The 17,623-nt window shown below is 39.7% G+C and overlaps 1 protein-coding gene across 11 annotated transcripts in view; it reads right to left on the minus strand.

Moving 5' to 3' along the window:
• Positions 1-468: 468 nt before the first annotated feature.
• The window catches only part of Elavl2 (ELAV like RNA binding protein 2), a 150,035-nt gene continuing 132,880 nt past the window's right edge, over positions 469-17,623 (minus strand). For 7 of the 11 annotated variants that reach the window (XM_087660597.1, XM_087660600.1, NM_001302217.2 and 4 more), the window contains 4 exon segments: positions 13,299-13,452; positions 10,113-10,338; positions 3,837-3,875; positions 469-3,267 (listed from right to left, as the gene is read on the minus strand). In XM_087660597.1, coding sequence (XP_087516723.1) covers positions 2,940-3,267; positions 3,837-3,875; positions 10,113-10,338; positions 13,299-13,452 — 747 coding nt within the window. In that variant the 3' untranslated portion in view covers positions 469-2,939. 11 annotated transcript variants of the gene reach the window in all.

Here is a 17,623-nt window from a genome sequence, read left to right on the forward strand (position 1 = left end):
ACCACCTCTGGTGGGCAGAGTCTTACCAACAGAATGAACTTTGTTCAAGTCACGGGGTGTGCAATTCCCACTCGTGTAATGCTTAAGGGTTAAATGTCGATGGAGCAATAGCACTGAGTGCCCAGGTTTTACAATTAGTTGATGAAAGTATGTGTCCCTGCGAGTCACCTGTAAGGCACTGGAAAGCTAATTAACCACGGGTATTTGGTCAGAGTCTTTGCTTTTCCTTTAGGGGGTTTGGTGTTTTGTTGTTGGGTTTTTTGTTTGTTTTTTCTTCCCCCTTGCCTTCACATTCTCCCTTCAGTTAACTTGCCTTCTGGATTCCTTTAGACAGCACAGCTCTCAACTAGAGCTCTGAGAACACCTCTTTTAACTGAAGAGGGTAAGGGTCTTTTTATTTGTTTTTTGGAACTAGACTGAGTACAGGTGCCCCGCAATCCAGATGTGTTTAAAGATACAGCACAGGTCTTTCCCTTCAACTTTGTTTATTGATGTACCGAACATGAAAAAGCACAAAGAACCCAAACACAAAAGAAAACATGTACAGCCTCTTAAATACTCAACAGAATATATTTTCTATTCCAACAGATGGGAATTAAGTCATACTGTACAACTTCAAATAAATACCAGCCTTACATTTTATTAAGTGCTCTGATAAACACTGTAAAGTGAAGCACAATTTGCATGCCCTCTCATCAATGCCTTGGTTTGCTACAGTAGTACAGGAAAGAAGCGTGTAGCTGCTGTTTTCCCACAAGGGAAACCTTATTTTTTTTAATATATACATGTATTTTATTTTATTTTTTTTAACGCAGGTTAACTCTGACAATCTAAATGCACCTAAGGATATGAGAAAGTGCTAAGCCAATTGAGTTCTGAGTAGCATTGAGTGGGTCAGCATGAAAACTCGCTTGTTCACTTCAGCACGCGCCTCACAGTATATGTACTGCACTATACTGAAAAGTTTTTATAACTACAGTTTTAAATAATAAAAAATAAAACTCAAAGCAACTGCAAAGATAATGTACAACTATGTTATGCATAGCACATTGCCTGTTCTAAGGGGAAGCATATGAGCATCTCAGTTTATACAAAACGCAGGACGTAACTATATAGTTCTCAGTGCATCCTGATGAAGGCAACAGTTGCCTTCAGCTTTTTTGAAAATTTATTATAAGCTAGATGCTAATCAGAAAATATTTTGTATTTTTTAAAATTTCTTTCATACATGGTAAAGACTTATTTTATTATTTCCCCAAATAGTGGTTTAAGCATCATACAAAGTTAAATTTCAATAGCATACAGATATTTATGATTTTGTATGAAAAATGTAAGGAAATTTGTTCAAAACCTATGGTTATACTCATTTTTCTTTTTTTTACCACAAACATATTTATAAACGAAAATGTAGCATCACCATAAACAGCTGAAGCTAGACTATCTACAGACAGAATTAGCCAACGAATCTGATGCACTGTAAATTCAAGTCCTCAGGACAACAGAAGTGAATAAGCAAGACCTCAGGTAACAATGTTAATGCCATTTACAAAGAAAAAAACTGATACAAAACATTCAAAACCTGAACATCACTTGATATGTAAGGGAAAAAAATAAAATTAGCTGAAAGGTTCATAAACACAAGGTCTTATTTACATCACACAAAGCTCAGGTGTTAGCCTTAAACATAACTCTCAAAATGCCTTCAAATATATCCAACTCAGGTAGCCTTTGCTGACTTGCTGCAATCCAAACGTGTGCAACATCTCATCTTTCTTAAGACAAAACAATTCTTCAAACGATACTGCAAGTACATCACTAAACACCATGAGCTCTATCTGAAGGGATTTCTTTAGGAAGAACAGATTTTCCCCCATCTCTTGGTAATTTAAATTTCTTGCCTGCTCTTATATATTCTTTTGTAAATTTTTTTATTTGTTTCAAAATCACAAATCAATGTGAGCCATCTATCACATAACAACCAGGATGATCAGACGCCCCACTGGTGATTACGAAAATGAAACCAGCAGTGTTCCCTCACTGACTCAATTCCTCTCATACAAAGATCTCAAAAGTATTTTTCTACATCATAAATCTTTCTAAATTTTCCAACCGTTGCAAATTTCCTGGTAAATTTTAAAAGCTCACTAGGTGTCATATGAAGAGATTTCTCAAAGTATTCAAGTCAAAATATTTGTTCCAGGACCAGTAAAAAGTTTCTCCAAATTTTCTTTTTTATAAAAATAGATGCTTTTTTTAAACCCACATCAAAGAGGCTCTTATCTCTTTGGCAAGGTACTGCTTTACGAAAAGTTCTCCAGTATTCTTACAATAAGCGTTTATAATGTCGCCCCCCCTGCCCCAGCCCAAATCAGAATTACAAAATAAATACTGTTTGTAACTTCATAAATAAAAATGTAAACTTCAAAATACTTTTCTGAGACATAACAGCAATGCTTTAAATGTAAACCAAACACAAAGCTAATTAGAGAATGGAAAGGAAAAAAAAACGAAAAACAAAAACAATAAGGAGAAAGAGAAGGAAAGCTAAGGAGGTGGGAAAGACAGCCAACTGAAGAGCTACAACACAAAGCCTCAGTACTTACTCACAGGCTCAAGGCGGTTATGTAAAAAGAAAAGAAATGTCTTCCCTTAGCTGAAACACTTTAAAAGGTCCACCTTCTTCAAAGAAGGCAATAGAATGCAATGTGACAGGTAAAAACCCTGTACCTCTTGTCCATATTCAAACATAAAAGATATTTAAGAAGTTTTAATTCAAATACTAGCAATAAAAAATCTCACATATTTCTTAGGATGCTAAGTAGTCATTTATCCCCATCTCAACACTGACTTACAAAGACATTTACTAATGTATAAAGTTTCTCTTAACTTGCTTGTGTTGTATAGTTTTCATATATAAATGGACTGAGGACAGGAGCTCATTAGGCTTTGTGCGTTTTGTTTGTCTTAAAGGAGACCTGCAGTACTCTGTCTCCCAGACGGTATCCATTGAGGCTAGCTATCGCCATGGCAGCCTCATCATAGTTTGTCATAGTCACAAATCCAAAACCTTTGCATTTATTGGTGTTAAAGTCACGGATGACCTTCACGTTGGTGACAGCTCCAAAAGGCCCAAACATTTGCCACAGGATACTTTCGTCTGCATCAGGCGCCAGGTTGTACACAAATATGCACCAGCCTGTTCCAGGGTGCCCAGGAATATTAATTCCAGCCAGACTGGTCATTCCATCAATCGTCATTGGTGAAAACCTACTAAACAAAACAGGAAACAGACATACACACATACACACATATACAAGGAACACAGATTGGTTACAGCAATGAGTATAAGTTCTTTTCTCTTTTCCCAAATTTTAGCAATTACACTTTCCCAACCAGTATACACAGCTACTTGATGTATCAACGAGGCTCTATCTGTAGCTTGCAGTAACAGACAGACAATCCAGGTACTGATAGATTGTGAAATGATCATTATCTGCTGCACCAAATAACAAATTAAGCAGTGGAAAAAAAAAGAAAAAAAAATCTAAAACTTGGCTTCATGAAGATGGAGAAGGGAGGAAACCAACACATAACAGAAACATGCTACAATGTTGCATTGCAACCTGAAATGACTTTAAAAGACTGGATGGCATTCAGTGGTACAAAGATATTCCAGGAGTCCAATGCACTTCAAAAGCAACTTTACAGTAGGCTACTCATGCAAAAGAAAACCCAACACAAATTTATGAAGGTGGAAATATTGCTCCCCAAATCAAAGAAATCAAATCAGTCAGTTGTGGGAAGGGGTCATGGGTATTGTGAACCTATGGCATTACCTCTTCACTCCATAAGCCATATTGAGCAGATTGTCCAACCTGCAAAACACACATTTAGCAGACTTCAGTGTTTAATTTTCCCCCTTTCCGGTTCACGAAAGCTAGGCTCATTACTGCCACCTTCCATGGGGATACTTGTGCAAAATATGTATTTGATGTCTCAAAACACTAGATCTTTTACCATTCCTGAGAGAATGGGCACCCACTGTTATAGAACACTGGCTATCTCTACAAGGTCAGTGCAGCAGAGGAAAAACAGGGTCGTCTGAGGAAACATCCACAAGCAGCATGTGAAGGAGTCAGAACAGGTGACCTCTGACTTCCCACCAGACAAGTTCTGAAAGGGAAACTGGGACTGACCACTACACAAACTTTCACTTTGACTTTTGTACAATCCTATTGGCTCCTGGGGCTACTGAAGCACACTAGGTTTAACCAGCTAGCCTAAACCCACAGAGCTAGTTCTTCCAAGGAGTTTGACCTTTTAAAGTGAAAGACATAGATTTACAAAGATGTAAAACTACACTGTTCATGGATAAACTTGGCCATCCTGCTTCATCAGTGTCTTTTAATATCTGTGAAAAGCTAAGTATTTTGGAAGGTAGGTGGGTATTAGCTTTTTGTGTCCAACCCAAACACAGAGGAAGGCACATAAGAAAAGCAACTCCTCTCAATTTATAAAGGCTAACGTGTTCCTTCTGGTCTCCAGGACATGGAACAATGAATGTTGTCTCTAATCTTAGTCTCCACTGGGCATTTATGTGCTCTGAAAAAACCGAAAGGGAAGTGCTGAGCTGCCCTCACGCAAAGTGTAAGGCAAGAGAACAAAGCACATTGACACCAGATCTTCCTTCATCAATGGGGTCTGCCACATTGCATCCCATGATCTTCTCAAAGGCACCACTTAGCCCAGGCACTGCGGCTTTATGACACATATCTGGTGATTATGTAAAAGCAAAGGCTACCAAAATTATCATCCACCACTTAATGTAGGATGGAAACTACCCAGAGAGCTGACTGGGCGAGAATATTTGCACACGCGAAGCACAGAGCAGGTGTGAGGAGTGCAGAATGTCGGGGACTCTGTGTTCTGCAGAGTGAAGGTGGGTAAAGGTGCCTCTATGTACAAAAACCAGGGCTTCAAAACCAGGAAGAAAATGAACATAAATTCGCAACACCAATCAAAAGGTGATCTGATACAGAAAATTTCATCAAATTTCTGGAATGATGGCTATGGAATGCATCTGACAAACGGGACCTGGAGGACACATGAAGGTGCTGAAGTCTCTGTTCAAAGTGATTAAAGGACAAAATTCAGAAGTTGCATTCCCCTCCACCCTCCACCTAGGAGAGCAATGAAACTCCAGACAGAATTTCCCTAAAATGTGACTTTTTAGGATAGGACGGAAACCAAACCTGTCATGGCGGTGAATTATAAGCACCAAGGGAGTTCCCAATTCTATCCCATCCTATAATCCTCCGGGTATCTGGGACGTTTACAGCTAGGTCTTTGAAGACCTTCAGTGAGCCTTGGAGTTGTTCCACTGTAGAGTCTTATATAGTTCTCTGACCTCCTTCACCTCCCAGGCTTAGGGGGACTCAGTCCTGGAGAATTTAAACCAAGTTTTCTACACTTTTCCCTTTCTCCTCCCCAACCAGCAAAGGAGTGGAACACTGCTCCAGGAAATAGTCCTGTGTGAACATGGCAACTGTGTGACTACAGGGAGCTGACCCCCATTTCCCTGGCTATCACTGCCACACACTTATGTGTCCCTTTGGAATTTAAAGATGGACATCAAGCAGCGTTGGTCCAGCAGCAGGCAGCGAGTTGTAAATTGTAGCTGTAGGAGAGAATGTCATACTGTCCCTGGCAGAGCCGTCACACCTCTCCCTGTGTCCCACAGCTTCAGGACAACTTTCATACAAAGTCACCTAAAACTGAAAGTCACTACATTCAAGAGGAGCCCAGGCTAGCAGCAGTAACTCGGAGCCACACGCATACAGTGTGCTCCTCTCCACGGGAGTCAATGTTAAGGAGCCAACTGCATGTGTGCTTTGCTATTTAAAACCAGATGTTTTTAATTATATTGAACATCTGGACTGCAGCAGTATCCGTGTCCACTCTATGGTATCACATGCTGTCCTGAGGAAGGCTGAGCTTTCCTTAGAGGGTGACTAATGCCCGCTCCCACCCAAGCTTTAGCTGGCATAAAATTCAATTCACAAGTAACATATTACATGGATCTGGAAGATAAGATAGATAAGCTTAGCTTCAATGAACACATCCTGTACTTATAGAAAGGTTTCCAAGAGACGGGAAACTGGGTTGAGGAGGATCCAGTGAGAATTCAAGAAAACACAAACCAGTTATTTCCTCTACTTCTCACAGAAACCACATGAGGAAGATAGAAACAAGCCAATTCTGCATATCTTACATGAAGTCAAAACTTTCAAAGTGATAAATGTTAACATTTATAAATAAATATATCAGTATATAACTATACTTGATAGAGTATATATTTCCTCTTCATCCTATGGTTTGTATATTTGATTAGAATTCAGTCTAAAGTACAAACCACGTGCATATACAAGTGCACAGCAAAGACATTTGGTAACCTTTCCTATCATCAGGATAATGCAACTTAGATTGTTACTAGGCAACATTTTTAATAGACTGTGCTATCAGCTAGAACACTTCCATTTCAAAATAAGATGTTTACAAATACAGCATAAAACTAAAGTATACGCCTAGTTTTTAAGCTATTCAGCTGGTAGATTAGGGAACAATCCATATTGGAAGGGAAATTTTTTAAAAATCAATTGAAGTCAGACATAATATGTGAAAAAGAAAACAAATAAGAAAATACAATTTTCTGTACTATGGAAAAATTAACAAACCTCTCCAGAGCATGGAGCAACAGTTGGCTTAAAGTTAACTAATATAAGCTCATCAATATGTCCCCTTATCCAATCACATCTTCTATGAATGTGACAAGTATTCATGAAGCTTGACATCTGTGCCTTCCAACATGGACTCAAGCCAGTGCAACCAGCATCATGCCTGAAGCTCAACCCAGCTGCTGACTGCAGAGGCTCTTCAAAAATACACAAAGACTCACAGAGGCAGACACATAGTCATCGCCTAGGTCACACTCAATAAAGTGAAATTTATTTCACACAAACAGATGAGGAATTTTGGTTTACAGTTTAATCTGGCTATCCTATACTAAGAGTGTTCTGAAGGGACTGAAATTGCATCATGCCCCCCAGTAAAGAGTCTGCCTTAGTTTGCACACTATAAACGCTTCAACTAGCTCATCAGATTAGCAGTGTTCATGTTCAATTCGAATCATCAATACAGACTGAGCCATAAACCTCAAAAGCCCACTTTTAAAGTTAATCCTTATTACATGAAATCTTATTTTTTAATCTTCATGAATACTGCAAGTCCTTTCATCAGTATATAACATGTATTCTCTCGTCTCTCTCAGCTGCCAAAGTACCACCATAACATAAAAATAACACAATGAACTTTCTAAAATCCATGCTGGGAAGTGGCAAAGGCATTAAAACAAATACTATGAAGAAATAACTGTGAGTAGTTAACACCTCAACTACAGAAAAGATCAAGAGGCCAACAAAACCTTCACATCCTTAACTCAAGTGTATTATAAGTCACAAAGATAAACTTTTATTCAATAAAATGAAAAGAAATTCAAGGCAATGGCTGCCAAATTAAAGATACTTTTTAAAAACACCAGTCACACATTAAGATATATTTGCACTATAGAAATTAAGACTCATTTTTCTCACTCCCAGTCTCGATCAACCACAATCCCTAGCAATTTACATTTTACCACTTAGACCAAGCAGAGGTAGGGATGAGCAGTGAGGTGAGTAAGAAAACACTTAAGAATCCCAGGAAAGAGGAATCTTCCCTACTGGGAAACTGACTGCTTCGTTTTGCCATCACTGGGCAGGTTGGCAGTAGCTACTTCTCAGGGCTCCTTGATGTAAACTTCATGCAATAAGAAAAGTAATTTTAACTGATCTTCCTGTCTCAGCCTTCACAGATGCTGTGACTCCAAGGGCAAACCTCCATATTCTTACTTACTAATGCTGGGCTTTCCTTTCAACTAATGTTCCTTATGCCCTTCTTTTACAATGTTTGGTTTGGTTTTTTTGTTTGTTTGTTTGTTTGTTTGTTTGTTTTGTTTTCCCCTGTAAGGGCCAAAGGATCTCAGAAGTAATGATAATATATACTATCAAAACTTTTTGTAATATAGGATGGACAGAAGATAAAGGTTTTAAATTTAATCACGGTGGCAACCTTGGTAAGCTTTACCTCATCAAAAATAAAGGGCATGGGCATGTAAAGAGGGAAAGGAAGACTCAGTGAGGATGCTGTGGTACCCAATATCCAACACATGCTGCCCAGAGACCAGGAGTCTTAAGGCTGTCTACAGGTCCTCTGACACAGTCTTGAGAATCTAGGAGCACTGCTCTAATAAATGGCACCAGCAAACAAAACTACAGTTTTAATTGAACACACCAAGCAACAATGCACAACCATAGAGCTTTCTTCCATCAGCTAACTGGACAGGGTGACTCAGAACCGGTGAGGTTCTCCGAGGCTCAACTGCACTATATTCAGAAGGAGCAACAAGTGAATGAGGTTAGAAAGAAAGGCGTCAGAGCGAGGGCGTGCATGTGGCGCTGAGAAGGGTGCTCTGAGAGTTCTTTCTGCAGAAGGAAATAATCCAGTAGCTCATGTGCCTTGCCTCTCATTCAGTTGCCACTGCTTGTTACCAAGGTCAAAGGTGACACACATTTTGTTTTCCTCAATGTATTTTTCTCCCAAAATTACAGCAGCTGGACTCAATGAACCAGAGAGCTGGTCATCATTATCAATACGGTCTTTGACAATGGCATAGTTCTCCCAGTGAATGCCAGCTTAAGTAGCTATTCAACCTGGCATTAACAGAAACTTCTTTTCACACTTAAGTAACATATTTAACTGCTTTTAGATGGAGATATTTTAAGCTGATTTTTAAAAATTCCTTTTCTTTTCTATACTCTATTATACTAGTGGGAAAAAAGTATGTGACCAAGCCTAGGAGACATGTAAGTTAATTCCTCTAGCATACTAAGTTTATGATTATGTGTTTTGGTAATTAACTATTTGGTCTCAGAAAAGAAAGAATATATATTTACATGTACTTATAGCTACATCATACTACCTGGTATGATTTACCAGTGGTAAATAAAAACTGGGTGACTCATTCATAACTCCAGACATTCACTGTTCTTAACTGAACCTCAAGTTGCTCTTGTTATGCAACAAATAGATAAGTTAAGAACGTGGATTTTTTTATGCCCATCAGTAATACAGCTACTTCTTTCGGTTAATGCATCAGTGAATTACCACCCAGAGGCAGAATCTGGACTGACACTACTTTCTGTATGACATACAGCTAATGACTTTTAAATGTTTAAAGAGCTGAAAAGAAAGGAGGAGGAGGAGGAAGAGGAGGAGGAGGAGAGAGAAGGAGATGGTAAGGACAAAAGGGAGACACAGTTGCAAAAGCCATGACCCAGAAATTTTAATAGATTTCCTCTCTGAACCATTAGAGCTAAAGTTTGCCACCCTCTAAACTGTAAGACATGACAAAAAGGGGAGAGAACCAAACCCACTTGAAGAAACTCACGGCATTCATATCAGTCATTTATCTTTAACAATGCCTATATTATAAGACAAAGCTAACTGAAAGAGCTCTATTTGACAACTCAACTCAAACAAAAAAAAATTCTTTGCAAGAAAAGAGCAATAAAAAGAAAACAGCACATGAGACTTCAGTCTGCAGGCCTGGTGTTTCTCCCACTGTGCTTTGGGCCCAGTAACCTGTGGCTGCTGGGTTTCTTGTATGCCTCAGGATGCTTAACATATCCCTGGACCCTACCCACTAGACGTGAGTCACGTCTCCACCCAAAATATGCCATCACAAGTGACTCTGCACTTTGCCAACTGTCTCTCGGAGGCAGAATCACTACTGGAGGAGAACTGCTCTTACAGTCAATTGCCCTCAGTCACAGCAAAAGCTGCTCTTTCCCCAAGTATGTTTTCTCTGTGCCCATTAAAGAAAAAGAAAAAAAGACGACAGAAAAGAACAATAGAGACAAACTCAGAGCAGAGACCTTATTGATACCATTGCTTGTGTAAACCTGCACGTTCTCCTGCAGTTCAGTAGCTGGGCCCGAGAACGAGGCCAGACTTACCTAAAGCGCTGCGCTTGCTGAGCTAGCGGTCCTGGGTACCTTCTGTTTGGAGACTGGTACAGCTGGGACAGGATGGCCTGATTGGTTTTTTGGCTTGGATTATTAGCAAACTTTACAGTGATTGGCTCTGTGGCACCAGGAGGTTTCTGGCCATTTAGGCCTTTGATAGCTTCTTCTGCCTCAATCCGCTTGTCAAATCGAATAAACCCTACACCCCTTGATATGCCTAAGGTAGATTTAAGTAAAGATTTGGGAAAGAGGGAGCAGGAGAGGGGAAGAAGAGAGGAAAGGATAAATTAATTTTTCCTTCTCATTAACATCTTTTCACCCAAATATAACATTTGCCAAAAAAAATATCACATCAGGAAGAAAATCGTACCTTAGCAATTCAACTTAGAATCTCAATTTTTCCACATTTTTAAAATGCAGGCAATAACCTAGACAACGTGAGGTCTCACTATCTACAAGTGCTTGTCAAGAAACCAATAAAATACGGAGTACTAAGTCCATGCTTCTTCCCCTGATTCCTTCCTGCCTCCTGTGCACTCTCTACAGTAACACTAACTTCGGCCCCAAGAACCACTTTTCGAATCGTGCTATCATACAGGCAACCCCTTCCTTGGAATAAGAACAAAAATAGGCAATTGCGAAAAAAAACTAGAGAGCATATATAGCTCAACTAAAATTCTAAGTAATATATTTGTCATAATCATATCATATAGCATGAAGTTCTCTCAAGAAAACAGAATCTGAAGAGGGTCTTCCTGGCCTCTGAAGCTCTCCCGTTCTTCCCTTTAACTATCTTACAGAAGTAATGCAGCAGGGACTAAAAGTTAAATCAATAGAACTGCAAACTTTCTGACACCTCCAACATTCCTCTTAAGCATGGAAGGCCTTTCATTCCCTCTCTGTTCTTTGACAATGGCAAAACAGGGCATGAACAAGGCCTTTCCGGGTTTCTGAGTTGAAACAGCAGCATGGATCTCCATTCATTGCATGTAAGTGGCACAGGCAGGTGAGCAGACCGTCACAGCTGGTCAACACAAGGTAGGCAGCCATGGAGAAATTCCTTCTTGGCAGGCACCCAGGCTCTCCCAGGACCACGCTTTGGACTAGTAGGTAGGAAAGTATAGATAATTCAGAGTGGGCCAATGAAGAGAGGAGGGGCTGCTGGGGAGACCTAGACCATCGTGACTTTGAGCACCCTCAAAAAGAAATGGGTGATCACCTTACAATGGTCCGTTTATCTTACAATTGAACCTGGATAAGGCTCAGACTTTTCTAAGGTAGATAAGGTACTGTCTCCATGTGTGCTGTCACTTCACTTTTTCTACCAAAGCCACACAACACACCATCCACCATGGTCGACACCCGGGCCGCTGAGCTTTACTCCTTCCAATTCAGGAAAAGGGTACATTTGTCTTGAAAGTTTAAGTATAAAGAAGAACTGACTACAAACATATCCTTTTCTTTCATCTGTCTACAAGCTCCTACTGAGAACTAACATTCCAACTAGCAGATTCCCATCACGCAGCAGGCTGAAGAAGTTTGCTACGAGTGTGGGATGCCATCCTGGCAGCCTGGTCACGGCTTCAAAAAATAAATAAATAAAAAAGAAGAAGAAAAAGAAAAAAATGAAAGGGGGGGACAAAACAAAACATGTACACACAGAGCAAATGAAAATAAAATACTAAACTTCTTGGCTGCTCCATTAGGAAAGCACAGTTTTAAAACTGGCATCCATACAAGTGGGGCCACTTAAAGTGTGTAGGAACTGGGAGGTGTAAAAATGTCTATCCTCAGGATTGAGTACTTTGGGGTAGGACCCCAGGATTTGTAGTTCTAATGAAGTTCCAACAGGCTGCTGGTAGGCCATACTCAGGAAATACTGAGTCTGTTCACCTATCACCTGCCATCATTAATGGGAAGTGACATGATTTTCCTGTTACATATGAAGTCTGCTCTCATCAAGGACCAAAATCTTTAAAAAAAAAAAAATAACACTATGAACACAGAGGTAATTCTGTTGCTTAGAATAAATTGATTTGCTACGCTTGGGTTTCTATTTTGCCCCATTAACAAACAGCGTGTGCAATACACCAGTGTGCAGAATGCATCAGGAGGATGACAGGACAGTTACTGCAGCCTGTACAGTCTTATATGCTCTCAGACTTTCTCACAGCAGCACGGTCTACAGGCTACTCTCTCAGGAAGTGTATACACTGCTGCTTCTCTCGCCAGAAGTCTACGAAAAGCACTTCCTGTGAAGGCAATTAACAATACAGAATGGAAAAGCCTACACTGCTCTGCTCAAATTCACAACAACTGAACTGATCTCCACTTCAAGATTAAAAATGTGGCCTGCTTTTATTCTAGAGTTAATCTGCTCCTTTCTTTACAAAAATTCACACTTATAATACACAGTATTGCACTATGGGCAGCTTGGAAATAAGGCACCCCAGGTAACTTTCTGCTCCCGCCAGTCCATGTTTCCTCAGTTTTAAAACGTTCTGAAAAGGACAAGTATTGCTTTTATAATAGAAAAAAGTCTGTGTATCTTATGTTAAAAATCTGTAACCAACCCACATCAGCAGCTTTCCCTTAGCTAACGGTGTTAAAGAAACAGTCCTTCTGTACAAAGTTCTAATGAACATCTTACTCTCATTTCATTTGGTCAAAGTTACATTAGGCATAAAACAAATTGCTACCACTCACAATTTCATCCTCTTACATATGCCTCCACGGCACGGCACAGCCCTGGAAAACTGCCTTCACAGCAATTACCAAAGTGGATTCAGACTCATCCTTGCTCAGAGAACCAGCTGCACACTGCTGCAGTAAATTTTGCTTTTCACAAAAATAAGATTGTTTATAAGGGGGATAGGGGCTTTTTTCACACAGAGGCTTGAAAATGAAGATTATAGCATCTATAAATTTATTACAAGCCATGAAACAGGCTTCAAACCTGCACCTTCAGGGTGGAAATGACTCAAGCTCGCTCACTCCACTCCACAATCTATTTCTGTCCATGCATATTTATGAACAATTCCAGCAGAAAATTGCATTTTCTGGCCCACATATACCTTTGATGTGTTCTAGAGGCAAGACTGCTGTGTGAGGAGACAGAATATTTCCCAATCTGCCCGTCAGGGAGCACAAGACTGTCCAGAAGCACGGCCTACTTACCAGTGACCTGGTCGACAAGAATCCGAGAAGTAATGATGCGCCCATACTGTGAAAACAGCTGCTCCAGCTCCTTCTGGGTCATGGTTTTTGGAAGACCACTGACATATAAGTTTGCATCTCTGATAGAAGCTGAACTTGGACGAGCATAGGAAACCTGAAAAGGGGAATAAGGTTAAGCACACTGGTATACACACTCCTTTCAGAAACCTCCAGGACTGCTCCAGACGGGATAGACAGCAAGCACTGCCTTAATTAATACAAGTGGGTGCTGTTGGTTCACTGAGGGTCGGGGGTTCAGAAGAGAAGAAATGCCATTTCCTTGTGTGAGGAGGAGAGAAGATCCACTTCTCTGGTCCCTGTGAGGTCTTGACCCAGACCATTGGCATGCACGGCACTGCACGCTAACAGAAGTAAGTTGTCCTCAGTGGAAGCAACAGAGAGACAAGAGATTGGGGTGCAATCATTCCAAGTGAACTCAGCAGGCACATTTTTATGACTTATTTCTATCCTCTAAATCTCCGGACGTGGTAGCATCCATTTAACAACGTGTAGCTCTTATCAGGGAAGGACTTTGTATCATTTATGTCAATGCCACTCTCCCATGAACTACTGGAGATTTACATACAGAAAGGAATCACAGTCCATAACCTTCTTTTCCATATCCCAAGTGTCTCACTGTCTTCATATGCTAGCTAATGCTCTTTTTTAAAAAAGTCTCCTTTAATTTTTTTTAAAATTTTCATCATATTCTTTCCCTTCTCCCAATTCTTCCCAGACCCCTCCACATACTCACCCAACTTCAAGTTTGTTCGTTCTCGTGCTCTCTCTCGCTCGCTCGCGCTCGCTCTCGCTCTCGCTCTCTCTCTTCCCCCCCCTCTCTCTCTCCAAACAAAACTGAGCAAATGAACAAAAAGCTCACAAATATAAACAGAGTCCCATGCTCCCTTTGATTTACCCATGATCTCCTCAGGACTGGCCAACGGCATGGACAGAAATGTTGTAGCCCAGCCTGTTTTCTACATGCTTATTAAAAGTAACCAACACTTCCAACTCTGGGATTGACTTGCTAACACCAGCATAGTATGATTACTTCTGTCTAGCCAGTTACCTAGTAGTTACCACCTTTATTCAGGTGGTATACAAATTATACAATTTAGAGTCTTTTATCAAAACTACTATTTTAAAAAAGCTTCAACCATTTTTTTTTTCGTTTCTAAACAACATTTCTAGGAAAGAAAAAGAGAACCCTGGCCAGGTTTTATATTAATTTATGAAGTTCTTGGTATCTTTTACCCTTACCCCAACAGGGCTTATAATACTCCTACCTTTATTTAATCAGTTTGCTCACTAACAGCTGGAAATACAGATGCTGTTCCAAGGGCTTATTTGAAAGTCACATTACACTGTCCTGTTCTCTATAAAAGAATCTGGGACAGTAGCAAAGAAAATATATTCACATACACTCTTTTCTCTTTATAACTAGCTACTTTGTAATGACTTATAAATACAAAATTTAAAAAAAAAAGAGGAAAAATTCAAGTAATCAAAATAATGTAAGCAAAAATACAGCCGTGGGACTTGTGTACCTATGACAGCACAGACTCTGAAGTATTTTGAATCTAGTGGTGAGAACACATGAATACCAAGGCTCTTTGCAATCGTCTGAGGAAGCTCTACAATCCGGCACTTGGCCCACTTCCATATTGAGGATTTCATGGCTTTATTTCTGTACCAGGGAGCCAGTCAGCAGTCACTCTGCTCTAGACTATGTAACTGAAGTGCTCTTTGTGAGAGAGCCACTCACTATGGGCTACAGGGCAAGCGTAAGCATTTATGCCTTCTCAGTGAGTGATAAAGCAAGGAGAGGCTCCAGCTTAGCATAAGGCAGGGAGTGTCACAGTGATGAAAGGTGACAATTCTCCAATCAGTGAGCCTGGGTTCAAAACTAGGTTCACTTTGTTACCCTGTTATCTTGAGACAAAGTCCCTAATCCTCTTATACCACACAAGCTACATGATTTTACCTTTTAAAAGTTGTTCTTAGGAATAAATACTTTTTAATGTGCATGGCATTTTAAGAGTCTAAAAATTAGGGTGGCCATGTTATAAATATTATTCACCTCTATGTGCATCCAAGTATATCCAAAAAGACCTAAATAATCAAGTATAGAGTAACTGAGTCCATCTCAGCTTTCCAGAGTCATTTACTCATGCAGTGACATTCACTGCTTTGTACATTTCAGACATGTGTGGGTGAGGTGTTTTAAGTTACCCTGAAATATATTTAGAATAAAGGGCTTATATTTAGTGATTATGTAAAAACTGAAAGCATACTGGGATCAGCTGCCCTCCCCTCAATATCCATTCTTTTGTGAGTTTGCTTGCTTTTGTCATTGTTTGGTTTGGCTTTTGAGATAGGACTTCACTCTTTAGTGCAAGCTGGCCTGGGACTCACTATAGAGTCCAGGCTAGCCTCAGACTTAGGGAAATCCTCCTGCCTTGGCCTTATGGATGCTTGGTTTGAGAGGTTTGAACATCCATACCAAGTTTAATACACAAATTTAAATTCACATTCTTTATCTCCTAGTCACGCTAAAAGGGCGTATCCCTATAATGCTGTCAAAGAACTGGTAACAAGCACTGTTTAACAATAAAGCTGCACTCAGGCTTAGGTTTTTACCAGTTATAAAGCATAATCAAATAGAGTTTTCTTTCTGTGCCTTTGACTATCTTATAAGGCAGGCAGGATACACAAATAAAAAAATAGATTATGGCCAACAGAAGAGGTAAAGATAAGACAAATCCCATGCCTAAGGCCATGCACATCTGGTGCTGAGTTCTGGATTTACCAACTGATCTCCCTGGCTCCCTGCCCTTTTTTCCTGGTCAGCTTTCTTTCCACAGTATCACAGTATGGAAACTAGCTTGTCACTTCACTTGTTGTAAGAGTTCAGAATTTTTAACTAATGCTAGCCTGTTTCTTAAAGCTCACATGTAAACTAAGAAAGGAGCAGAAAAGATATCACTAAACCAGTTATTTTATGTCACATGCATTAATATATTTCAAAGTACCTTTCCCTAAAAATAGTGGTCACTAGTTGGGAATAACTGTAGAAACTGCATATCATAATTAAAATAAATTTTATTACACTCTAATTCATAGAAATAAAGAACACTACCCCTATGAATTTCCAAGAAGTGTAACAAGGGGCATTGTGCTGACTCTTCTCCCATAATGCCCCAGGTTGAATCCTATGTCTGCAAGTTTCTTGGAACTAAAGCACCCCTCCCCCCACTTCTTCTGCTTGGTCAGGGATATCACTGTCAACAACATCCTGCCTTCCAAGAAAAGGCAGACAGTTCTTTAATCTTAGAGGATTATAAATACAAAGTACACTTTAGACCACACTGGGAAGACTTAGAGAGGGATGAGGACAATGACCTTGGGATTTAAATCAGTTACCAGTCCAATCTCTCTACCTAGTAATTATCAGCAATGATCGCCACTCTGATTTTGCTGTGAATTTGGAGCTCTATGGATGCCTTGCATCAATCAATACTCACTTAGAAAACCACAGTGAGACTGAAGATGTGGGAACACATCCTCAAAGTGTTAAATACCCTTGTGGGTCTTTACAACTAAATTCCCTCAGTGAAGACTCAAAAGAGTTTTCTTTATATGACCAATTCTGTATAAATAGTTCAATACAATGAATCTGTAGTATGTGTCTTGGTGAGGCCAATAGCTTCTTCCTTCAATAAATGAAAGCTGATCCCCAATCTACACTCATTGGATTAATATATGGGTTTGTATTTTAAATTTTCACTGCCATTTAAACAGGTGAATATTTAATGCCTGAGGAGCAAGGTTATGAAATGTCAAAACTACTAAGTGAAGGATCTAATTTAAGAGGCAGCCAGAGCGTCTGCAATTTAAATATTTAAAGATGATACAGGGAGTACAAAAACTGAACACCAATCTGCTTCCAAGATAGCAATTTAAAACTCAGGTTTATTCTGGAAGTTCTCACAAGCCTACAAGTGATATAATAAACCACGACGAGCAATACTGAGGCTTCTTGAGGGAAGGAGGAGGGAGGAGCAGCAGGCAAAGAGACCCTCTAGCCGATGGCTTTCCCAATGTGCTCCTCACAAAGGAGATTACACTGGCCAGAGAAAACACAAACAAAAAGCCAAAACAAGCTTACCAAAGTAATTAGGTCTCAAAAATGGAGTAATCAGAAATATAATATATTCTTTGTAATTAAAAACCCATTTCTTCATCATGAGCTAAAACTAATTACACATTAAACATGCAAGGATGAA

The sequence above is a fragment of the Rattus norvegicus genome, chromosome 5 (genome assembly GCF_021556685.1).
Source record: "Rattus norvegicus strain SHRSP/BbbUtx chromosome 5, alternate assembly SHRSP_T2T, whole genome shotgun sequence".
Lineage (NCBI taxonomy): Eukaryota > Metazoa > Chordata > Mammalia > Rodentia > Muridae > Rattus > Rattus norvegicus.